Source organism: Podarcis melisellensis (assembly GCF_964234715.1).
Source record: "Podarcis melisellensis genome assembly, chromosome: 8".
Taxonomy (NCBI): Eukaryota; Metazoa; Chordata; class Lepidosauria; order Squamata; family Lacertidae; genus Podarcis; species Podarcis melisellensis.
Window position 1 is genome coordinate 81,011,638 of NC_138540.1, and position 25,341 is coordinate 81,036,978.

The 25,341-nt window shown below is 47.2% G+C and overlaps 1 protein-coding gene across 1 annotated transcript; it reads right to left on the bottom strand.

The window, feature by feature from the left end:
- Positions 1-455: 455 nt before the first annotated feature.
- On the bottom strand, positions 456-25,341 carry LOC309375952 (cell adhesion molecule CEACAM5-like). Its single transcript, XM_081921988.1, has 12 exons — positions 24,999-25,341; positions 23,656-23,916; positions 22,227-22,496; positions 19,602-19,862; positions 18,466-18,738; positions 18,043-18,297; positions 12,871-13,143; positions 11,736-12,002; positions 8,513-8,636; positions 6,938-6,990; positions 4,834-4,865; positions 456-2,923 (listed from the first exon to the last, which is right to left on the bottom strand). Exons 1-12 carry the CDS (start codon positions 25,303-25,305, stop codon positions 2,801-2,803), a joined length of 2,499 nt encoding a protein of 832 aa, XP_081778114.1. The 5' UTR covers positions 25,306-25,341; the 3' UTR covers positions 456-2,800.

A 25,341-nucleotide genomic window follows, 5' to 3' on the forward strand; every position in this document is an offset into this window, starting at 1 on the left:
GCAGGCATGCACTGTTGTGGGGGAAAGAAAGGAACTAGTTGACTAAAATCCCATATTTTGGCTGCTGATCCCTTATTTCCGAGGCTGCTGGTCCCTTATTTTCAAATCTGCAAGTTGACAGCTATGGCTTCCTCCCAGGGCTACCTACCCCAGTACATTTTGGCACCTGAGGCAAACCACAAAATGGTGCCCCTTCCCCGGCCAGGGAAGAAGGGTGAGTGAAGATCTACATCAGGAACAAGGTGGGAATAAAGACCTTCATCAGGAACAAGCATAGGGAAGGAGACTGGCAGCACCTCCTGTTCTCTAAGAGGCCACTGAATTTGGGGTGTGCTGCAGCTGGAGCAGTAACAGCGGGTGATACATTCCTTGGAGGCTGGATCTGTTGCCACTGGGTATCCTTGCCTCACGGGCAGGCCAGTCCTGCCTCCCCCTCCACAATGTACACAAAAGTCTTTTCCATTCTCAATTTATTATTGTTATTATTAAAAACAAAATTATTCATCATTTTACAACCAGAATAACAGCCCAAATTCCCACAATCATCAGCTTTGCGTTCCATCTCCAATTCTGCACTCTCGCTCAGATCTGAGCGGCCTTCTCTGCTTCCCCTGTCCCGCAGGACACCAAGTAATCAGTCCAAAGGCCCGGTGCCAACCGGATGCAAGAGGGAGACAAGCTTTCTTTTATGGGAGTTCCTTCACTGCAGACAACTGTGCCAGGCCTCCTCAAGATGGGAGAACGACGCATGGGTTAACTGGGGCATGATGAGCCCGGCGCTTGTTCCAAACACTGCTCCATTGTCCTTCCGTCCTGAAGCTTAACGTGAATACATGCCGTCTTCCAGCCACACCCAACGATTAGCGAGGCCCAGAGTGTACGAGATGCTATCGCAGCAAAGGCGCACTCTCAGTCGAAGATGACAAACTTGTGGTGATGGAGGAGAACGCACAGCCAAACAACACGACGAGGGAGCAGAAGGCATGGGATTCCCCTCTCGTTCCTATCAAGAGATTTTATGAGGTCTGCCTTTGGCTCAGGCTAACATCAACAGTGCCCGGCATGTCTGCCCCATTAGCTAGAAGCTGGCTAGTTGCGAAACCGGCACGGATGTTTGAAGCAAAACGGACAACTGCTCGCTGTTAAGCGCCCTCCTCCGTTCTTCCTCGCCACACTTCGTTGAATTTTGCAGTTCGCCTGCCCGTTCTGAGACATTTCTTTGCCGCGTGGGAGTTGAGCTAATCTAGAATGCAGACCCTGCTGCCCCTGATTCTACACCTGCAATTAAAATAAATTAATCTCCTGAGACCCCATCCCCCCTCCTCTCCTGCTGGCTTGAGGCATTATTATTGTTATAGCCTTATTTCACTCTAGCCCCACAACAATTCTGCAAAGGAGGTTAGTCTGAGGGGTGGTTAACTTGCTCAAGGCTGCTCAGCGAGCGTCACGGTTCTTACAACTGACCCCAGTGCTTTGCCCACTGGCTCTGCGGTCGCCCAGGGAACACGGGGAGACATTGGATCTCTTCCTCTTCCACAAGTGGTGGCTTCCTAACCCCTGTCCAGTGCTCTAAGCCTCCAGACATTTGGCACAGTTCTCTTCCATTTCTAGACACCACGTAGATGGAGAAACATGGAAGGGAATCTATTCAAGATGCTTCAACTCACCCCATGTTCTATAGCAGCCTGATGTGCTTAACCAATCTGCTCCTTCTATTATAGACTGGATTTGGCGGGTTAATCATGATAAATGGAGCGGTGGTGGTGAAGAAGGCATAATGACTGGTGGCCTTACCAGGCAGAGGGGAAATAATTATGGCTTTGCCACCACAAATCCCCCCTCCCACCCACACGTCACCCCGAGTTCCATATCCACACATAGGGCACTTTCAAATTCACATGAGCAAAAGAATAGCTGAAGCCAAAAGCCAGACTGCAGGGCAATGGGTGTTGCTGTCTTGTTGAGATGTTGCCAGTTCATTCTGGACAGTAAGAGGGGTCCACGGGTCTGGCCTGACCCCCAAGCAAGTTTTTATGCCTCCTCAAAAAAGAATAAGCTCAGAAGCATCTGGAGTCAGATGGAGGCATCAGAAGCAAAGGTCTTCTCCAGTCCAGACTGGCCCTGGACACAGTTGCCACACCAGCCTGTTTCCCAGTGCACACTTTCCCGGATATTGAGCGCTTTCTTCGCCGGTGCCTGGAATCCAGCTCCCTCAGGGAGGGCTTGTGGTGTCTGGGGTAGGCCTGAGGGAGCAGCAGCCACACCGCTGCCTAGCGACACCACAACCCGAGGGACAGGAGAAAGAGGGGAGGTTTGGCACAGCCAGGAAGCGAAACGGTAGCAGGATGGGGAAAGAGAGAGAGAGCGAAAGGGAAAAGAGGTATCTAAAATGTTTCTAGTTTCTCCCCACACAGATCCGAGGATGAAACGGCCTCCCTCTTGTCATGCATGCCAGCCACGGCAGGGTGGGTGGAAGAAAGGCCTGCTTTCAAACGGTTTGGTTCCATTCCAAACCCTACCCTCAATTACAGCAGGTGGCAGGGCGTGGAGACAAACTTCTGCTTTTTTTGTTTTCAGCTCAGGTTGGTAGAGGAGAACCATTTGAGTGGTGTGTGTGTGTGTGTGTGTGTGTGTGTGTGTGTGTGTGTGTAAGGGAGGGACTGATAGTCTTATCTTCAGAAGAGGCAACAGTTTTTTTTAACCCCCCCCCCAACCAAAATAAAATCCAGGCAAATGAAGCAGAGGTGAGTCATAGGGGATGTTTGCACTGGTGAGCCCATTAGGGGAGATTCATCTCTGATCATTTCTTCTTGATTTCTGAGTATATTATGTTGCTTTCCAAAGGCCAGGCGGCCGCTGGCTGTGGCTGAGGAGGGTGGTTGGCCTTGAAGGCTAGTGTTGAATATTGTATGTCCTCTTCACCCTGCAAGAGAACATCAGAAGGAGTCAGAGGGAGCAAAGGAAGGTTCGAAGGCAGGGCCCTTGCCACAGGTGGGCCTGTGGGGGGAGCAGCCCCTCCTGGGATCTTGAAAGGCCCTTCCCCGAATCTCCAGCTTTCATTGGAATTAAGAAAAGCAAACAGCAGCACACAACAAGGCGGAGGCCTTTTCACTTGCAAGGTTATAAGGAAAAGCATGCAATCGATAATCAGTCTGTTACTCAGAAAACATCAAACTTCCAGTGATCCAGCCAGCGAGTGCAAAAGTACCAGGGTAACAGCCAAGAACTAAACTCTTATTTTGATATTTTGAAACACATTTCATTTCATTGGAATTTAACGCAATTAAGTTTACTTTTAAGCTTACTAGGTTGTCTAGTTTTTGCTTCTGGCTGTTTTGCTCTGGTCTTCCTCCTCTGCCGGCCAACACTTTCAGCTTATCCACACTTAACTTTTCCTCCATGCTTTCCAGGAATGGTCCACACTTTGAAGCTCTGTGTCCAAGCATCCTTTTTTTTGGATCCATAGCTTTCTGCACAAGAACCTGCTCTTTAAAGCTGAATTGGAGCAAATGGCAACCCACAGAAAACTTGAATGGCCATTCGTTGCGCTTCAGCTTCAAATAGTTAAGATTTTGTGGGGAAAGCTCCAGGGCAAAAGAAAGAGGAGCTCTCAGACTCTGAGTTTTAGAGCGTGGACCTGTGCCTGGAAGGAGAAGGGCAAAAGGTAAGTGTGGCTAAGCCTTTAGCCAGCACCACCTGAGCCCCAAGCCCCTTACCCACTGCACATGAGCAGGTCCATTCATTTTAAAAGGTGGAGATTCTCCTTGCATGTGATGAGGGAATCTCAGAATTGTAGAATCGGAAGGGACCTCAAGGGTCTCGCAATGCAGGAATGTCAGCTAAAGCATCCTTGACAGATGACCATCCAACCTCTGCTTAAAAACCTCCAAGGATGGAGAGTCCACCACCTCCTGGGGGAGGCCGTTCCAAACAGGTGAGGTGGAGGCCAAAGAGAAGCTTATGAATCTCCTAGCAACTACCTCCTAGTTCCCCTTTAGGGAGCCCTCTCCTCCTGCTCTGAGAGAGACACATCTAATTCCCTCGGAGGTGCTAGAAGCGTGGTAAAATTAAACTCTACGTTGACCAGCAGACTGTATAGACTTACCTCACTTACTCTGGAGCAAGCAAGACACCCCCAGGGTAGTTTGGCTGTACGGGCACCAAAGTCCACTCACCTCTCAGGCCAGAATCCTGAATCATTAGGGCTAGGATACCAAGTGGCCAGAACACAAGGGTGGGGAGAGGCAGATTCTTTGTTAAGCATGATAATGCTTCTGAAAATTTGGAAGGGACCTCAGGGGTCATCCATGCCACGACCTGCTAATGCAAGAAATCCACTACTACAGCATCTATGCTAGGTGGACCCGTGCAGCTTCTGCCTGGAAATCTCTAATGAAGGGCAGTTTGCCACCATCAAGGCAATCCAAACATCTTGTCCCCGTCAAGAACTTGAGTCATTGTCACATTGCTACGTTCTGCAGATGAAGCTGTTGTTAGCAGGTCAAAGAGTTGGGGGTTGCTTCCTTGTTCCAGGATTGGGAATGGGCTCAGGAAGCCCCCAGGCCCCTCTAGGACTGGGCAATATCTGGTTTTCAGCACTGTGATATATCACCAGCTAAACATCGCAATGTACCGATATATCACAATGTCTGAAATAAGGATGGAGCTATGTTGAGGTATTGGCTGGCTTCATGGTTTCCCCCACATTGTGATTTTTGGATAGCACGCACACAAACACACACACACACATCATGATTTGCAAGATATTGCCAGGTCAAAAATTATGAAACCAATATCATGATACGGACTTCAATATCATGATTCCGTCCTTACCGGTGTGGGTTTGGTGTCAGTGACGCCCTGGTCTGAAATGACAGAGACAGGACAGAGAGAGAGTATCAGGGAACTGGCAGGTACAACAGACAGAGCCTGAACACAAGCCCACGGGAGCCAAGCAGGAGACACTGAAAACCCACAACCCTCTGCCCTTGGACCACAGTGGGGCGGGGACTCCCACTGGATTAGCAGAAGCAGACAGGACAAATGGCGTGAGCTGGATTAGTAACGTGGTAAGCAATGAAGGTGCCTGGCCGGGATTTCCCCCTTGGTATCAGGAATCTCCTAAAGGGCCGTATTCCTTTAGGGCTGACCTCTCTGACCATGTGCCATCCAGACATTGCTGGGCTCCCAATGGGAGAGTCCAACAGGATCTGGGGGGGGGGGCACAGCTTAGCTACCCCCACTTTTAGGGCTGCATAGAAAGGAGAGGTCCACCGGGTATGCACAGCTGCTACTTTCACTAAACCACAGTTTAGTGAAAGGGGAGGGGGAAGGCCTAGCAGGTAAACATTCTCTCTTCGGGCAGCTCTTAAAACCCCAGAAGCCTACACTGAGCCCAGACTGGCAATCCTACAACATGGCGGACATGAGCAACGTGTGTTTAGGCATCTGTCTGTCTTGAGAGACAGTGCGCCTCCGGGAGTGACGTCAAAGCACTGCGTGAGCAGCATCCAAGTGTGCCTAGAGGTTCTGCACTGCCCCCATGACAAGACCGCCCTCTTGGCCTCGCTGATGTGGTCCAAAGGAAAGCAGAGCAAGACATTTGGTGCCAGCTGGGCTGCAGGAGTTGCCAGAAGGAGGCGTACAAGGCCAACTGTTTTAGGGACTCTACTCTGGATTTGTGTAGGGTTTACTCCCGAGTCTGTTCTTCTCCCGAAGATATCCCACAAGGCAGCAGAGGTTTAGGATCAGAGTTTTTCTTCTCCTAGATGGGCTCCCTTCCCAGGTGGACAAGCCCCATCTGCCCCTCACTTCCCTCGACAGAACGTGCAGGAACTGCCTTCTTGACCGTTGGACCCGCTTTTGATCTCGTCTGCTCCATATGCCAGAGTCTGTCTTCGCATGCAGGGGAAAGTCCCTAGCTCACTGAGGGTGTGAGATCCATTGGCTACCCTCACCTGGTTTAGCCGGCCAGTTGAAGCTGTTTCCAGGGTGTGGTTGCTGTCACCTGCTGACACCTTCTAGGAGCCCCAGGTGAGAGCTGAATGCAGGGTGGGGACCAAAGGTGAGCAAGGTAATGGGTCCATCAGCTGGACAGGTGGGACAGGAGAGGGGATGTGTGTGTGCGTGTAGACCCTCCCCTCCTCACTCCAGTCTTTCCCCCATCTCACACCCTTCCCCCTTGCTCCAGCCCCACCTGCTGCATCTTCCTACCTGTGCTGAGTCCACCTGAGCACTCCAAGGCCAATGTAGGGAGTAGAGGAAGGGAGCCACCTGCTTCCACCCTCACCCCTCAATTCTTCACTTCCGTTCCTTGCTTCGCACCGAAGCCCAAGCATGATTAAAGAGGCAGGCAAAGAACGGTCTTGGATAGACTTGATTCCAGGAAAATTATGGTGGCAGTGCAGAGGGCAGAAATGGACGTTCTCTGGAGAGACCAGTCTGGCGAGCCCCATCACCTCCTGCAAGTCCCCTCTCGTGAGCTTTTCCACCACCAGGCTGGCTACAGAGCCACAGCAGGAATCCCAAAAAGACGATGAAGGGTTTTTGTGGGGTGGGTGGAGAGGGCGACAGGGGACAGGAAGATACCCACACTCCACAGAAAACAGCAGCTTCCTTTCCCCTCCCCAGGAGGGGTCAGGGAAGAGATTCCCCCAGCCAGTCTCTTGGAAATGGGAGCTGGAGCAGCTGTGAAGCCCTTTCTCTCCGCTCCCATGAAACGGATTAAGCAGGAGTTTCCCATGATGCATCTGGGTTGGGGATGGAGCGGTCCTACTTGCCCGTGCTTTGGAACAGAAGTGCATGGGAAGTCCATCTACCTTCTTCATGAACTATAAAGGCTCAGCCTAAACGGGGTGATGGTGTCCGGGGAGAGTAACATAGAGCACACAACATGCGTCACACAGACCCCGGCCCAGCCCGTTGGGCTGATACTTACTGCGGCCGGGAGCTGAGGGTATGTTTCCATTAGATGAGTGTTGTTCCGTCCTCCTAGGTAAACAGCAGACACTGTTTGATCCTATAGCAAGCAGGGGGTCTCTCCCCCAACAACAGAACCAGCACATTACCCCTCGTCCTATACTAGTGACCAGTCACGTGAAATAATAAATCTCATTCGCTTTCTTTGTGCCACATAGTCATCCATCCAATTTTTATCTTGCCCTTGGCCACACCAGTGGTGGTTTCCAAACTTTCTACACTGACGGAACCTTCCCTGTATTGACCTGTTTGCAAAGGGAGCCCTCGTGTGCCAGCAAAGGAAACCCCGGTAAATTGCAGGGAATTCTGGGACACCTTCTAAAGAGCGCACCCAGTTCACGGGCAACCTCCGGCCCTTCAGATGCTGCTGGACTACATCTCCCATGATTCCCAGCTAACAGGGCAACTAGTCAGGGATGGTGTAAGCTGTAGTTCAACAACATCTACAGAGTTGAAGGGTCCTCAACTGGTCCTAAAAGGGCACTGGCAAGGCCTTGGGGGCCCTCGCTGTTTCCCTGTGTGAACTGAGAATAGGCCTAGGGCACACCCCTATGTGGTTACGAGCAAAAACCAGTAGCCATGGGCCAGCCTTGTTTTGTCTTCCATTGCTTATGGCTTCATTGGCAAGTGTTGGAGATGATCTGAAGACACCCCCCCCCCCAGTCTCTCTGTCTTTCAGACACCCCCAACCTTTATACGTCTGTTCTGAGTTCAGGAGACGAATTTTCTCCTCCCGTGAACACCGTCAGTCTTTGAAATTTTGCCACTATCATCATCCCACCCCACCCCTTACGATCTCCCCACTTACATATGCATTTGACTTTTCAGGGTCCCTGATAGCTGAAAGTTTGGCAGGTCCATACTTAATATTGTTGCCTAAACATGTCATAAACAATGCGTAAGACTTAACACTTTTTACAAAGGGTCCATCCAATCATAATTATCCATTCGCTCCATATGTGTGTTTTAAACTTTTTGAACGCTTTTAGTGGTTTCACTGTATGATTTTATGCTTTTATTGCTGTACACCGCTTTGATATATTTGTTATATTGCAGCAGTATACACATATTTGTTATAATAAATAAATTGCTTTATAAATCAATAAATAAAATGTGTGTGCTTTTGGAGTCACCAGATTCAACAGAGGGCAGGCCTTCTATGTCTTTTGACAGGCTATAAAGAAGCGGGGAATTTCAGCAGCTGCAACTTATTCAAGTTCTTTGCAGAAGAAGCAGAAGTTTCTTCCCCTGCCCTATCTTGAATCTGGCAACCCAGGTTAGTGCCAGTGCTTTGGCTGGGAGGCATGAGCAGCAGGACACACGTGGTTCTTCCAAGAGATGTGTAAGACAGGGCTCCAACCCAGGCTGGAGAGACAGGAAAGATACCCGCACCCCTGAGACAGCCTCAAACCCCGAGCGTGAGCAGAGAGACCAATCAAACCAGGTAAATAGAGCAGGAAGGTCCTGGAGAAGCTGGGGTGATGGCAAATTCAGATGGCAAATGGGGAACCCCAATCCAAGATGGCAAACTTACCCCAAGGCAGTCTTGGTGAACAGGAAATATCCCAGACCTCCAATGAGTGCTACTCCAAGCAAACAACCTATGACAATTCCAGCAATTTGTCCTGGACTGAGACCCGAACCTGATGGAGCTGATTCTGGAAGAGGGGAATAAGAGGAATCATGAACTTTGGAAAGTAGAGTTTACACTAGAGGCCAAAATTATGGAAACCTTTTGGGAAAAGTGTATTTCTGAGATGAGATGTCTCATAACACCATTTTTTTTGGGGGGGAGAGTAAGACCATAAGATTATATATCAATGGAAAGATAATTTAATGAAGAGTGTAATGCAACAAAGTTTGTTCCATTATCTGTAGTCTATCAAAAGTTATAGCCAAATAACCAGAAAAAGGAAGCACAACATGCTTAGGTTGATATGCAGAAGTTTCCTCCCCCCCCCCCCGCAATGAAAACCAACTCTATGACCGTAATGCCCCTTTCCCTTTACTAAATCAGTCTTTTGGAACCTCTAGCCAAGGTTGCCATCTGTTTGTTTATTTTAGCGTCCCTAGCTCCTGTGCCTTCAACGTCACTCTGACAAACAGAAATTCAGACAGTGAACTTTTTAATGGCATGGAGGTAAGTGGTGGTGGGGAAAACTTCACCAGCTTGTTTTCTGTATGGTCTGACTACTGTTAACAAAGCAAAGGGGCAGGAGTGAAAACAGAGGAGGCAACTTTACCCCAAGTTTATATGTGGTGTGGGTGCAGAGAGGCTTCTCAAGCTTTCACTTCATATCCCCTTTCCTCACAAGCGATAGCCTTTGGATTAATTTTTTAAAAATTCTACAGCACTTTTCATTTGCCATAATAGCAAAACGGTTCACAACCCAGAAACCTTATGGGATTCAACAAAACCGGAATAATCAGCCAAGTACTAGAGGTCTGGCAAGGCCAGGGCAAAGAGACAGATCTTTAACGGCTGGCAAAAGCAGCCAGGCTGGCCTAATAGGGAGAGTGAGCAGTCCACACGGTAGGGGCCACAACAGAAAAGGTCCTGTCGACTCTTATGAATGTAACCTTCATAAAGGTCTGATATGGTTAGGGGGTTCCCCTCTTTAGGCCATAGTGACATGGGCAGCCTATTCGGGAGGAGGAAGTCCTGCAAATATCCTCATCCCAAGCTCTATAGGGCTTTGTAAATTGAAACTAACAGTGCAGTCCCTAACCATATCTATTCAGAGGTTATTCAAGTTGGTGATGGCTACCTCCTCCCTAGCCCGGCTGCTGCTCTCCTACCAGGAGCTAAGTCATGGTTTGTGTGTACCTGGGCTGATGGTTTGTCTCACTCCAAACCAACCATGGGCTGTAGCCAAGGTTTGCTCTTGGCTTACAGCTTGTGGTTTGTTAGAGGAAGACAAGTCATGGACCATGTGCTATGACAAACCAAGGCTTAGCTCTAGATAGTGTTGAGTAGGGTTGCCATATGTCTGGAATTTCCTGGACATTGCCAAAAAAAGCTCAACAACTCTTGAAATATGGCAACCCTAGTGTTGAGCAACCCACACGCTTGCCCATTAATACTTAGTCATACTTTGGCTTAGCATTCCGTGTGAAACACACCACAATCAAATGATTTTGGAGCCCTCTGATGCACACTCACAGGAGAAGAAGGGAATCTGTTCCTGGTTCATATTATTCTATGACTATTATTATTATTATTATTATTATTAATAATAATAATAATAATTATCTGCCCTTTACCCTACAATCCCAGGGCGGGTTACAACAATTTAAAATACAACATTAGATACAGTTTAAAAACTTACAATCGCTAAAAACACAATCACAAAAAACGATTTAATAAAAATGACAATATCTAATAAAAAGCAATATACAGCTGCTTATATTACACTTAGGTTTCCAATCTTTCTGCATCTTAAAGGCCGTTTCTTATTTGCTTCAAATTTGCAGCTCTAAGCTGAGAAGTTTTGTCGCATTTAGGTCTGATGCACGTAAGAGGAAGCTGCAGGACTTTTCGAATGCCGAGAACCAAGATGAAAATTAACAAACGTCTAAATTTGTTCCTGTAACCAGGGGGTTGGTAGTGAGTCAATATTAACAAATTCACGCCATGCCTAAGCAAACAAACCAGCAAACCAGAACCACCACAAGAAATGGGGTTCTCAGGCTGCAGCACAGAGAGTAGCTCTGTACCGTGCAAACCAGTAGATCTCTTCACACATCACATGTACAGGGGCAACACAGATACAAAGGGTGGAGGCTCCATTCCAGATGACCTGTGGCTCCTCCTGTGTGGAAGGACAACTTCTGGAGCAGCAGCCCTTTCTACCCATGTGGGCTCCCTATGGGATTTAGAATGTGGGAAGACCAGGTGTATAAAGCAACATGGGCAGCCCCATGAGAAGCATAAAAAACCCCATGGCTTGCACTTGCTGCACCCCTTCTACGATGCCTAAGCAACCTGTATCATTTTTGTACTTCTGAACAGCTTCTAAACCAATGTCCACGCATCTCCGGATCATCATTCCTCCTCCAAAAGAAAACATCTCGCTGCATAAAACCCTCAATACTAAAGACTACAGAAATTTGCCACAAAGTTTTTTCCAAGCATTCAGGTGCAAGAATAGATAACAAGGTCTGCCTCTTCTGTTTTTTAACCCTGGCCCTGCGTAATCTGTGCCTTTAAACTGCAGTCGGACACCCAGAAACCAAGCAGGTGAAGCTTTTGCTAGTAAAGAGCTGCAACAATGCGGGGTGGGGAAAACCGAAGCTATTACGTTTTCAGGCTGTAGTTAAAGTTTAATTTTTTTAACGCAGTTTATTGTTTGATTATATCTTATCTTGCTTGTCGTGTTTTATTTTGTGACACTGTTAATAGTCCTGCGTGGCCATCTCGCCTAGAAAGGCAGGGTATATGTTTTTTTAAATAATGAAAGGCGCAGGAGCAAGGGAAAGCCTAAACAAGCCTTTGGGTTGGATCCAGTTCCACCTAGTTCCACTGAAATCATGGGGAGTTGTCAGGATGAACTCACTCAACTGGTTTCAATGAGATCTTGGTGCAGCTGACTTTAGATACCACCCTTTCCTGCCCGCAAAAAAAGTCAGTTGCGTCCTCCTCTGTTAATTCCACTCGGATTGGCCACATTTTCAATAATCAGGTCCAGGGGGAGACTGTGGGACATTCAAAATGCTGGTGGGACAAGAGACAAATGTGGGCTTGTCAAGCGACTCACCCTGCGTTGTCAATTTCACATTGACAGATGCTGAGGCCAGCTTCTCAATGACGCTGTTGTAAGCCTGGCAGGTGTAATTGCCTCCATCTTCCCAGGCTGTTAAGTCTGTGTTGAAGGTGTTCGCCGTCACATTCATATTAGTATGATTGAAAAACCACCGAAACTGGGCTTCGGGTAGGGACTTTGCAGTACACAGCAGAGCCAAACGGGAACCTAATTTTAGAGTTATGGTTCCTGTTTGGTTCAGCTTAACGTTATCTGGCCCATCTAGAAAGGAAAGCAAGTAGAATCAGGACCAACGGGTGGAAACAGGGGAGAGGTGTGTTTGTGTCGTCCTGCCCCCCTGTGTGTAAAGGTAAAGGTAAAGGTACCCCTGACCATTAGGTCCAGTTGTGACCGACTCTGGGGTTGCGGCGCTCATCTCGCTTTATTGGCCGAGGGAGCCGGCGTACAGCTTCCAGGTCATGTGGCCAGCATGACTAAGCCGCTTCTGGCGAACCAGAGCAGCGCACAGAAACCCCGTTTACCTTCCTGCTGGAGCGGTACCTATTTGTCTACTTGCACTTTGAGGTGCTTTCGAACTGCTAGGTTGGCAGGAGCAGGGACCGAGCAACCGGAGCTCACCCCGTCGTGGGGATTCGAACTGCCGACCTTCTGATCGGCAAGTCCTAGGCTCTGTGATTTAACCTACAGCGCCACCCACGTCCGTACACACACCTGCCTCCATGTGTGTGCACCACCCCAAAACGCAGCAAGAGAGCTGGCCAACCAGCTTTAGGGCTTAATATGAGAAAGTGTTCACTGGGGTTCAGCTCTCCGAAGGCATTTTCAATGGCTTAGCTTTAAAAGGCAGGCCTTTATTAATAAAGGAGACAGCATCTGCTAGCATTTGCAGAGTACTTTTCCCGCCTCCCCACAAGCTACTTCCACACATCAGGGTTAGGGAATAGGGGGCTCTTAGCCTCCAAGTATGATTCAAGCGCCAGCACCCCTTATTTCAGAAAGACCAGGGGTGGGGAGATCAAGAGAGAGAGGAAATCCCCATTAGGACTCACAGATGCCCTCCCTGCCAAATGCATGAAGCAAAGGCAAGGAGAAAGGAGCCACCAAGCATTTTCAAACCAGAGTTACTTACATGCCAAGCTAATATTACTGGGGTTGCTTGTGGCATTGCTGACAGGGTTGGTAGCTTTACATGTATACATCCCTTCCTCATCTTTGGAGACGGCAGTTAGAGTGAGGGTTCGGTTCCTGTTGAAAAGCACAGCCTTATCTGGGACAGGGTTACTGCCCTTGAACCAGGTGACGTTGACATCGAGGCTATTGGAGGTGTCACACTGTAAGGAGACGTTTCCGTTCTCTGCCACTATGGCTTCTGCAGGCCACAGGACTGGACTGGAGAGGATTTCTGCACACAAAACAGAAAGAGGGTCATGTTTTGTGGGTCCTCATAGGCCCTAAATCTGGGCAGGGGCTCTTCAAGTGTGGTTATTAGGGAAAGTGAAGCACTTGGTCCCTGGAGTGTGTCAGGAATACTGTCACTTTTAAAGGAGAATCCTGCTTCTTTTGAAAGCATAGCTCGAGATTGCTATACGAAAGTGTTCAAGGAATTATGTACTGAATTGCCAGGGCTGTGGGTTGTTTTGGGCACCATTGCATTATAGAGAACACACAGAAAGGGTGTGTGTGTATGTGTTGGAGGAGATACATTTTGGCAGCATTTCCAGGCAAGACATCTCGAGGAGGAAGCGAGTGAGCTAGAAGCTTCCTGCAGCTGCTCTCCAAAGGCCCCTTCTTAGCAGCAATTTACATGGAATTTGCAAACTGTGATTTAATGAAATTTTGAAATGAGAGTAGCTGAGACAGCGACTGACCTCATGCTTTGAAATTAACAATTAAGTGGCGCCAGCCACTGCTATAACCCAGAGACATTTTACAAAAACAAGGTGATTTGATTTTTTTTTTTACAACCTCTATGTTGTCGTGGTCAGTTTTAAGCCCTATTAGTGCTCAATCTCGGGTGTCCGTCCCTTGCCCATTTAAAAGTAGTTGGACACCAGTTGCTGATGGCGTCACATAATAGGCTGTTGTGGGGTTTTTGTAAAGGGAATGTTAATATGGGGCGTGTGCTGCTAAGTGGTTTAATGAAGTGTCGGGGAAATTTATGCAATTTGCAGGACCGAGCAGGAAAGCTTTCCCAGGGTTCTTCCACGAGGCTGTGCAGGAGAACATCCTGGGCAATTGCACTGCATGCAGTGATGCTTCGAGGTTCCCGAGGGTCCTGGGGCAAGATGCTCTTAGTTGGGCCCTCTTCCTGAACAGGCACCATTGCTGCCCATTGACCATTAGCTTGTCTCTTCTCCTGGGCCAAATCGGCACCACCTCTCAGAGAGAGAAAGAGAGAAAGAAGACAAGGCAGTTTAACCCAACCTGGTGCCCTTCCAGATGTTTGAGATTACAAGTACCATCAGCTCCAGCCAGCACTGATGTGTTAGCAGGAGCTGATGGGGGCTGTAATTCAGAACATCTGGAGGTCACCTGCATTGGGGAAGACGGTGACAGGGTGAGCCTGCTCCTCTCATTGCTTGCTTGAAGAGAGCAGGAGGCGAGTCAGCAAAGAAGCTGCAGAGGCACCTATTGAGGAGTCCTCCTAACCACTAGGAGGAAGGGCAAGATGTTTATTGGATGGTGTGTGTGGAGGGGACACTCCTAGGGAACTGAATGGACGGGGTGCAGGTCCCTGACACGTATTTGCATGCAATCTGCATATGTTCATTTATATGTAGAGATGCCTCTGGGAAATTAAGATGTTGAGAGGCTGGGGTTTCCTCACCACGACTGCACTTCATAATGCACTCAGCTGTCCTATAAGCAAAGTAAAATAAATAGTTAAAACAGTTTTTTTTTTTTAAAAAAAAACGGAGTGGAGGAGGAAACGAACAGATGTAGAATACCCCATGGCTCCAGGTCCCCTGGGACGCCTCCGGTGGTGCAGCAGGATTTATCAGATTTAGAGACATGCTTTTGATTTTTGTATTAAATCACACGTGTGGGTGCTCTTGTTTAATTGGTTTTCTTAGATTTGGGAATGAATTCAATAAATTAAAAGAAAGCAAAGCGACGCCAGCGAGGAGCAATGGGAACTGAATTTTAGGAGGAAAACGAGAAGAATTCATTAGGAACCCTTCCAGAGAATTCCAAGGATACAGTCCCTGGGAACCACAAGTAGTAAATTGGTTTGAAAGGCTGATATACTGATTTTATACTGATGAGGGCAGCGCGTAAGTCAGAGGTGGGGTGGAAGGGTGGTGGTGGTGGGAGAATAAGAGAGATGAGGAACAGATCTCAGATGCACTACACAGAGTTGTTATCACTGAGAGAGGTGACTTAGTCAGCCAGGATATCCCCCAGGGTGATAAACAAAGCACTAAGCTGTATCTCAGTTCAAGGGTTGAGCTTTATTGGCATAATAAGGAAATGCTGAAACTAAGATTAAAGAAAGGCGTTTGAGATGCATCATGCGGAAAGAACCCGGAGGACACAAACACACCTGGGATGTCACATTTTCATAGACAATGGATGCTGGATAGATGAGGGTAAATTACCGGTACAAGTGAAAGAGTGGACTGAGACAGCACAAAGAAGTGATTTGCAAATTCTACAGAGCAAACAGATGTGAAAGAGCAGGCTTTTGCCTAGCTCATCTGCCAGGAAGCAGCAATGGAGCTGATGACAGTTCACAGTTCTGGGTGGCATGTGACAATGCGACCAAGAGAAACATCCAGCAACAACTTCAACACCCAATGGCTAGTGGGGGTTGGAAGCAGACCTTGATACAGGACTCTCTGAACCTGAGCAGAGCTGTGACACATTAACCTAGTAACCAACCGAAACTTAACAGGAGGCATTCGAACAATCACTTTGCATCAATTAGTTACCCGAGAATCACAGCTACATGTACTCTATGTTTTAAAAACAAACAAACAAACAAACAAATCTACATCTACCTAGGGAATCCCAATTCTGCTCCAAAAAAAACTGAATTATGTGACATAAAAGAAATTACGCAGGTTCAACTTATTTCGCAGATTTGCACAATTTAGTCTTTCATTTGTATTGGTCTGCATAATCTCTTGGTTCATGTTTTCCTGTGTAAGGACAAACCCCAGGCATTGGCAATCATTCTTTTAGTGACCTCCCTGGCTTCTGAAATTTCAGCAACTATCTACCAAACACTCCCAGACATATTGCTGCAGTAGTAAGGGATAGAAACTGTTTTAAAAGCTTTGCAATCTGGCACATGTAGGGATAACGGTTTCTCTTTATAGGAGAACCCCCAACTGGGGATAATCATGGTTACCATTTCCAAGAAGGTGAAATCTCAAATACAATGGTTGTGTATTTGTGTAGGGTTCATGCAAAACCATGCAAAATTTGTGAATTCGTAACTCCTATGCACTGAATGCATGCTTGGAAGGTGCAGAGAAGGATAAAGAATCCCAGTCACACTGGTTTAAAACTGTCAAGTTGGCACTGCCCAAAGGGCAAGGCAACAGTTGCATATGATCTGCCAGCAAACAAACAAAGAATTAAATCTAGCTTAGTCACTGAGCCGGTCTTCTCAAGGGCTTGGATCTTTTTCAGATCTGTTTGCTTCCTGTTACTATTCTGGTACTCTATGCTATTATGCTCTAAAGTGCTTCTTCCCTCCCAACCCGAAACTGCCAGAATCCCAGTACCTCATTCGTATTTGGAGTCCAAGATCTGCACAGAGTCCAGGCTAAGCTGAGGCTGATGGCAACCACTCCACATGCTGCAGAGCGTCTCTTTCCCAGTTCATCATAGAAGTGGAGAAAGCTTTGGAGTCCACACTAAGACCCTCAGCAATTTTCAAAGTGGTCATTGGAGGGGGCTACTAACATAGAATTCAAATGGTGTTTTTCCATAAACATGCTGCAGAACACCTGAATGAAGCTTGCAGACCAGTGGTGGTCCACAGACCACAGTTGGGGAACCCCTGGCCTAGAAGTTTGGATAACGCAGATCATTCCGATGCACAATGCAAAGTGAGAGTCCCATCACTAAGCTATGCTAACAGAATCTCATTAACCTTCCAGCGCAGTCTATGTTGCATAAGAAACTTACATGCTAAAGATCTGGGGCCCTCGGCCAAATTTTGTGGATGTGTGCCTAGAGGAAGAGCAGGAGGCAGGACAGGGGTGGGTGGTGAGCCAATAGAGATCGTGCTAATGGAAGAAGTGTGGAGGGAAGGGGGGGCTTTGAAAGCTCTCAGTTCAGACCTCTGAGCTCAAGCTGTCCCTCCCCCTGTAGCCCGATGGGTGGGGAGGAAGAAAAGAGCAGCCCCAGCTACAAACAGATTAAAGGTAAAGGTAAAGGGACCCCTGACCTTTAGGTTCAGTCGCAGACGACTCTGGGGTTGTGGCGCTCATCTCGCTTTACTGGCCAAGGGAGCCGGCGTTTGTCCGCAGACAGCTTTCGGGTCATGTGGCCAGCATGACTAAGCCGCTTCTGGCAAACCAGAGCAGCGCACGGAAACGCCGTTTACCTCCCCGCACTTTGATGTGTTCGAACTGCTAGGTTGGCAGGAGCAGGAACTGAGCAACAGGAGCTCACCCCGTCGCAGGGATTCGAACCGCCAACCTTATGATTGGCAAGCCCTAGGCTCTGTGGTTTAACCCACCCATGTCCCAACAGATTACTCCTAAGGAAAAGCAACTCAGGCTCCACAGAAGAAAGTTTCCTCACCTCCTAATCTAAATAAGCATGGTACACAAAGGAACATTATATGGGATTCCCACCCCCCACACCCATTCCCAGATGTAGACAGAATATAATATACCCAAGTTAGCACTCTGGGTTATCAAGTTAGGACCACGTGGCATGTTTCAACTATCAAGTTAGCTGTGTATATGTTATTAAAACAGCGGCAGCGACACCCTACCACCAGTCATGATTCTTGTCATCATTTAACGCTTCATTTTTGGGTACTGTCTGACCATTCGCTGCAGGCATCAGGCAAAATGAGTAGAAAATAAAGGAAGTTCCTGTAAACCAAGTATAATCCAGGCTAACAGCCGCACCCAGCATAGGAAGTTGCAAGCTACAGGCCAGCCTGATCTCTCCTTGAGAGACTCACGGAAGTCTTGATGAATATAGACATTGGAAAGGACAGATGAGGAGACAGTGGGCAGCACAGGGAGCTGCCCCAAAGAGAATGCAGACAAACTGGTGGCATTTGGTGCCACAGCGGAAAACACCAAGCTGGGTTCCCTGAAGAGATACTTACCATACACCTCAACAAGGAGGCTTGCACTTTTGCTGAGATTAGTCTCAACATTGAAAGCACTGCAGGTATAATCCCCAGTGTCGTTGAGAGACAGATTCGAGACCAACAGCTCAGAGGTGTTCCCAATTATTCCCTCTTTAAAAATCCAAGTGTATTGAGGCGGCGGGTGGGAGTCGGCACTGCAGCTGAGGTTGAGGCTGGATCCCGTACGGTAAGTATTGTTTTTGGGGCTGATTACAGGATCATCAGGCCCATCTGGAGCAAACAGAGGAGAATCACAAGTTGGGCATCATGGTGAAGGGCTAAAGAGGTGGCTCAAGGGACTGAAGAAACTCATTCAGTTTTTAGGAGGTACATACAGGGGAGAGGGAAGCTGGAAGGAGGTGATAGAAGGGATGAACTGAGAATTGGCACCACACTTACAGAACACTGTCAGTTCGAAGGGGGTACTGGTGTTATTGCTGATTCTGTTGACTCCAAGGCAGGTGTAGGAACCTGCATCAGACCGGCTGACCGGGTTTATTGTGAGGTTTTGGTTATCATGACTCAGAGATATATGCCCTCCATCCTCCAGGCTCTGATTCCCTCTGAACCAATAGTAAGAGACCTCGCTGCCAACGGAGGTGCAAGTCAGAATCAGCGACTCGTTCTCAATGGCTTCCGACAGACCCATAATGGTAACATCAGAAACCTCCGCTGTAAGGAAAGAATAACGAGGAGGCAGAAGGTTATCAAGGAACAAATGGTGAACAGATGCAGGGAAGGGTGTTGCAGGTTTGCCTGCAAGGACTCCCTCTTCCCTTGAAATCTTCCAAGGAGGACAGAAACGTAGTTTAAAAGCCATGCGACTGCTTTCACCAACAGAAGAACAAGAAGGACCTCAAAGATACCAAAGAAGTGCTGAGTGACAGGTGATGAACAAGGCCCTGACTGGGGACAGATGGACAATTTCCACGGACAAGAGATATTTTTGTTTTATTTTATTTGTGGACAGTCCTAAATAGAAGTTACAGTCAGTGCAAAAAGGCACCAGAGGGAGAGACAGTGAAGCAAGTGGCTGTGAGCACCATTGCTTCGAAGGGAAGGAGTAAGCTGTTGCATCAAGATTCTTATCCAGTTTCAGGAGATGCATCCTAGAGAGGACAGAGTCCTGAGAATAAGATGAACAGAAAACATACAAGAAGTTTGCCAAGGCAGCAAAACACCACCGAAGGTGCATTCCATTGGTGATCTTGATTTGAAGGTCTTCATTGACAGGTGACTGATTAGATTCGAAGAGACACTGTGAGCCATGCAATATCCCGTGGGAGACAAATCAATAACAGAAGGGCACCTGAGCCTGCTGGGTAGGTAGGCAGAAAATGGCAGAATACCCAAGCATTCATTAGAAAAAAAGGAACAGGAGGCGAAAAGAGAACATTGGGTTTGGCTCCAGGAAGAGTCCCATGGAAGCAGGAAGTGGGACAGGAGTATGAATGACCAGCGTGGCAAAAGAAATTCCAGCGAGTTAGAAGTCACGATTGTAAGACATGGATGCGTGTAACCCTGTGGATACTTACCTAGTACCCAGATCTCCCGGCTTGCGGAGGTGGAGCTAGCATTGGTTTCATTGTTGAAAGCCTTGCAGGTGTAATTCCCACTGTGGTGGAACTGCAGATTGTGGATAGAAAGCTGGGAGGCGGACCCTATGTCTGATGTCTCATTGAAACTCCAGGTGTATTGCGCAGCTGGGTTGGAGTCAGCAGTGCAGGAGAGAGTGAGGTTGGAGCCCTCTGCGTAATAGTGCTCACTGGGGCCAATTTCAGGGACATCAGGCCCATCTGGAGTAAATACAGGAGAGTCAGAAGTTGGGGGAAGCCAGTGAGATCCTGGAGGACTCAGGTGCCACCTTTGGCAAAATGCACTGAGAGTCAGATTGACCGACACATGCCTGTGTGTTCGGCATGTGAAGTGTGATGTTGTTTTCTTAGTTGGAAGAAAGCTGAATTGCAGATAGAAGCGCTTGTACGGAGACGGCAGAATAGCTGCCTTGGGAGGTTTAGACTGCCCTTTCCGTATCCGGGATAAGTTTACTTACTTAGAGCATTCTTACATTTGTCTGGGAATCCTGACAAAAGAATTATCAGGATTTCCCAAAACTGTGGGAAAATCCTTGGTAGAAGCCAATTACTGGTTTGTGATCTAGGAATCAATATTACCAACTCTGTTATCAGAGAGAGGAAAGCAGGAAGCAGTGAACCTAAAATGGGAAGTTGAGCAAGCTGGGAAGGATGCAGGCAATAATTTTGTTCCCTGCTTTTAAGGTATCTTTGGGAACTTGTTACGGCTTATTCGTGAGCAATTTATGAAAAGAGGAACGTATAAGCTCAATTAAATGGAAAAGCTGTGTGTCAAGAACAATACACTATCAAGTGAGCCTGGCCTCTTTTTTTTAAATGCAATTAGTGAAGATTTCTGAAGTTTGCTGGGTGGCTGGCTTTGCTTAAGGACAAGAAGGAATTGCAAGCTTACGGGTGACAGGTCTTGACTTGGGAGATGGCGCCTGTCGCTTTAATAGCTCCGGGGTAACACAAGTGGCAGCGACATTATTTACCTCTCCCTCATCAAAACTCAAGGAGGAGCAAACTAACATCGTGAAGCCCAATGTGGCCAGATATGCAGCAGTTGCAGTTTGAGCATTTGAAAGGGGAAAGAGCTCCTTCTGGTTTCTTAGGTTTTGCCAGTAAAATGTGTGTCTCTGTGTGAAATCTGAGACAAGCAAGGAGTATTGACTCAGCTAACCTCTGAGCAGCAAGGCTAGAATTTACATCACACCATGGCCAGCCAATCACTATACAGGAAGTTGCACAATACGTACTGGGAAGGAGCTATGTGCTAAAGCACATGGTATGCCTCTACTAGGCCACAAATCTAGTCCTTGCCATCTGCAGTGAAGGATTCCAGTGGTCCAGAAATGACATCTGCCTCCGATGCTGGACAGCTACTTTGCCGCCGATTAGGCCAGGCAGTTCTATTTATTCATTCATTTATTCTGATTTCTCATTTATATCTCACCTTTTCCTCCAGGGAGCTCAAGGGGGATCTGCTTGGTTCTCCCCTCTGTATTTTATTCTACACCAAGCCAGTGAGGGAGGTTAGGATGAGAGACAGTGGCTGGTTCAAGGTCACCCAGTGAGCTTCATGGCTGAGTGGGAATTTGAACCTTGGGTTGCCAGGTCCTAGCCTAACACTCTAATCATTACGTTACACTGGCTCTGGATTACAGGGGCCACAGATCTCGCTCAATATGATGCAGACCCCTGAACTTCAACTTACTATCTTTGGGGCTGATGCAGTTCTTAAGAGTTGACAGTGCTGTGTGAAATCAAGTTAGATCAAATAAGGGCCGCTACAATGATCTTCTATCTCTCCTAGAGATTTTGGTGGTACTTTCAAAATATTTTATGATATACTGAAGGAGCGTCCCCACCCCTATCGTTCAACACTGAGGTCCGGCTCAGTGGGCCTTCTGGCGGTTCCCTCACTGCGAGAAGCGAGGTTACAAGGAACCAAGCAGAGGGCCTTCTCAGTAGTGGCACCCGCCCTGTGGAATTCCCTCTCATCAGATGTCAAGGAAATAAACAACTATCAGACTTTTAGAAAACATCTGAAGGCAGCCCTGTCTTTAATGTTTGATCTTTTATTGCTTTTATTATTATTATTAATAATAATATTCTGTTTAACGTTTGATCTTTAATGTTTGATCTTTTATTGCTTTTATTATTATTATTAATAATAATATTCTGTTGGGAACTGCCTGGAGTGGACAGATGGGTGGGGTATAAATAATAATAATAATAATAATAATAATAATAATAATAATAATAATAATAATAATTGCACTGCAATAAGTGGGGGCGAGTTTTAAAAACAGCAGAGTTCTGGAAATCCGGTTCCAAAAGAAGGTAGATTGGGGGCGTGAAGTAATGTTTTTAGAAGTTGTGAGTGCTAACTTTGCATGAAGTGAGTTAACTCACATGGCGGGTCTCTCTACTTTTGTGTATTTCAGTCTTATTGAATCTGCTTGCCAGATATCCTTGTCTTTAAAAGTTATAGTCTTGCACTCTCAGGGCCTAAGTCAAGCCCCCACATGCTCCGCTCCCAGAACTGCTCCAACCCTCCCTCAATGGTAGGACCAGACTTACACAAAACATTCAGCAAGTATGAGGTGCTGTCATTAGAGAAGCTGTTATATCCATAGCAGCTGTAGCTGTCCGAGTCATTCCGGCTCGTTGGATTGAATGTGAGGACCTGGTTGTTGTTGCTCAGAGAAATGCGCTCTCCAACCACCAGGCTCTCGTTCCCTCTTAACCAAGAGTAGGAAACGTTAGTGCCTGCGGAGGTGCAGTTCAGAACTGTGATGCTATTCTCGATGGCCTTGCCAGAGTCACTGATGGTGATATTAGTGACATATCCTGTAGAGGGAGAGAGAGAAGAGAGAGAGAAGTAGAGGGAATGATGGTGTTATCCAAGGTAAAAGTGGAGAAGTAAGCAGGCCTCCTCAGAGTCGTTTCTTCATTCTGCATCTTGGAAGTTGAATATATCCAGCTGTCATTTAAGGAGAGGTCCTGCAGTGTGATCCGTTTGCCGCAGAGAGGTGAAACTCCTCTTTATTTTCAATTAGGAAGCTTCGATAAACTAAATTCTGCAGCATAAAGGAACAAGTTGGCAGATGCAAAGAACAGGAGGGCACACATAGAAACACTTCAACATTATGGGTTGCAAAAGGCTGTCAGTGTGAAATCAATGTCCAGTCTGGGATGAATGTCAACATGGAACAAGGCAAAAGAAGTGGACAAGAAAATAGTTGATACAGTAAATAACCGAAAAACAGAAGAACTGCAGTGAGCATTAATTACAATCCCATCTCTGATGCATTTCACAAGGAAGACGGAATGCACAGCAGTGAAGGAACAGGTGTGATGAATTCTGAAGGTTCTGCAACAGAGAATAGAACAGAGTTTGCTTCTTTGGGAATGAGTTATTTGGGATTTCAGTGCAAATCAGTGGAAAATCTTCTGATCCAGGTTTTGGAATAAAGATGATCATCGACGGAGCACCAAGATAAAGCCCAAGTAGAACAAAGTTAAGGAAGGCAAGCAACTAGAGGGAAAGGGTCCATCCAGGGACCCTTGCCAACTTGAACCACCACATCAATCAAATTTCTAGAAGGTTCTTGAAGACAAGGCACACAAAGAAGAAGAAATGGCAGGAACGTCTACACAATTGTGTTCGTTATCTCGGTGTTTTCAATGACAGGGAAAAAGTAGTGTGAGTCCAGAAATATGGTAAGAGACAGAGAGACTCCAAGACCAGGAACTGGATTTGACCTGAAGAAGAGAAACTTCATGGTACTTCAGGAACTGAAGTGGAGTGATCGGCACGGATACCGTAAAGGGACAGTGAGGTGACAGAATACAAAGAATGCATCCTGGAAACCAAAATGGCCACGAGACAGAGTTCGCGCAATCAAGTCCCCATCGTACAGATGAACAGTGACTGCAAGGACAGTCTTATCAGCCACAGAAAGGCGCAAGTTAGCCTAGGATGCAGCCTGGCTTTCAAGCTACTCACCCAGGACGCTGATCTCCAGGCTGGTGTGGCTGAAAAGGCCAGTGGCATCATTGGTGGCATTACAAGTATATTTGCCGGCATCATTTAGAGAAAGATGCGAAATCAGAAGTTGGGACCCATTCTGAGCTTCCAGAAGTTTCTCATTATGATACCAAGAATAACTGGCAGGTGGGTTGGAGTAGGCAGAACACGAGAGGTTAAGGGTGGATTGGTCTCTATAAACTGGCTCCTGAGGGTCGATTGTGGGGATGTCGGGCCCGTCTGAAGCAAATATAGGAAAGCCACATGTTGGAAAGGGTCAGGCTGTGCTAGTAGTAAGGGTGCTACTCAGATGTTACCACACTGATGCCAAAATATAGAGCCACTGGTACGGTCCACCCCCCCCTCCCAACCTGATGTTCTCATGCAACAATTCCAACCTGGAGAAATATCCATGGGAATGGATGCTCAGTGAATATATCACCTCAGGGTGGTTTGAAAGAATATCAGGACCCTAAGGGTTTGAGCTGGGGGGTAGGAATGCTAAATCCTCATTATTTAGCCTTTCATGTAGCAGAAAGCTGATCAGGATGCAGATAATATTCCAATCAGCCCATTGATCAAAGGGACAGATGCAGTAAAACCAAACAGTTCTTTCTGTTTTCTCCACAACTTTTGTTGGGATTGTCAAAACTGGGTGTGGCAGTGAGTCAAGTTGCTCGTAGATTTGGGTGACTGAAGGGAACTAACACCGGATCGCTTCTATAGTATTCCTCCCTACTGGCCACTAAGACTTTCAAGCTTCAGTTACAGCTTTCTGGCCTTTGGAAAATGAGCAAAGTACCCTGAATGCTACACACAACGTTAGCTAAGAAACCCTTTCAACTCCGTAAGGAAGTTGTATTATTTGAAATTTCTATTTGTGTACTTGAAGATTGACAGGGGGAGTTAGGGAGGGGGCTATCTTGGATGAAATGGAGCAAACAAAAAACCCTCCAACAGTAACAATAGGATTAGGGGTTAGCAATACGATTGACCTGCAGACCATTTCATAGTTGAGTCCCAGGTGTGGGTCAAATCTCCTACTCTTCTTGACTTCATGCAGCCAGTATACTCATAGCTAGTTGCAATGGAGAGCCACACTGCTCTCAGAAAAAGGGGGAGGCTGTAGCAAACGTGTGCCCAGGACAGATTCTGGCAGTTTCTCCTCCCTTCTGAAGCCAGCTGTGTTAGAGCTGAAAGAGCCACTTTTGTCTGCTACAGAAGGTAAAATGTGATGGGGCAACCTATGATTGACTGCCACTGGATTTGGACTATGGGACACCAGTTGCCTGCCATTGCCCACAAAGTGAGTCTAGACTTACAGAAGATTTGCAGCCAATGTGGCTCACTGGAACTTTCAGAGAAGCTGTTGTTCCCAAAGCAGGTGTAGTTGGCCTCATCGTTCCTGGTGACTGGGTTGAGAATGAGCCTCTGGTTGTTGTTGTCTAAAGAGATATGACCTCCTCCTTCAATCACCTGGCTTCCCTTCAGCCAGTAATATGAAACATTGGTGCCAGCAGCATTGCAGTTCAAAGTGACACTATCATTTTCTTTGGCATTAGAGGGGCCGGAAATGGTCACATTACGTACTTCTCCTGTTGAGAAAGAAAAGTTGCAAAAGGGCTCCATATTTCTTGTAGTGCAACAGCCCTGGATTTCGATGAA

What these genes read in the sequence shown, in the direction of transcription:
- LOC309375952 (XM_081921988.1), bottom strand. Translation starts at nt 25,305, where the DNA reads ATGGAGCCCTTTTGCAACTTTTCTTTCTCAACAGGAGAAGTACGTAAT. An exon ending in CCTGGAGATCAGCGTCCTGG is followed by an intron (nt 22,497 to 23,655) that starts GTGAGTAGCTTG and finishes CTCCCTCTACAG; the next exon opens with GATATGTCACTAATATCACC. An exon ending in CTTCGAACTGACAGTGTTCT is followed by an intron (nt 18,298 to 18,465) that starts GTAAGTGTGGTG and finishes TGTTTGCTCCAG; the next exon opens with ATGGGCCTGATGATCCTGTA.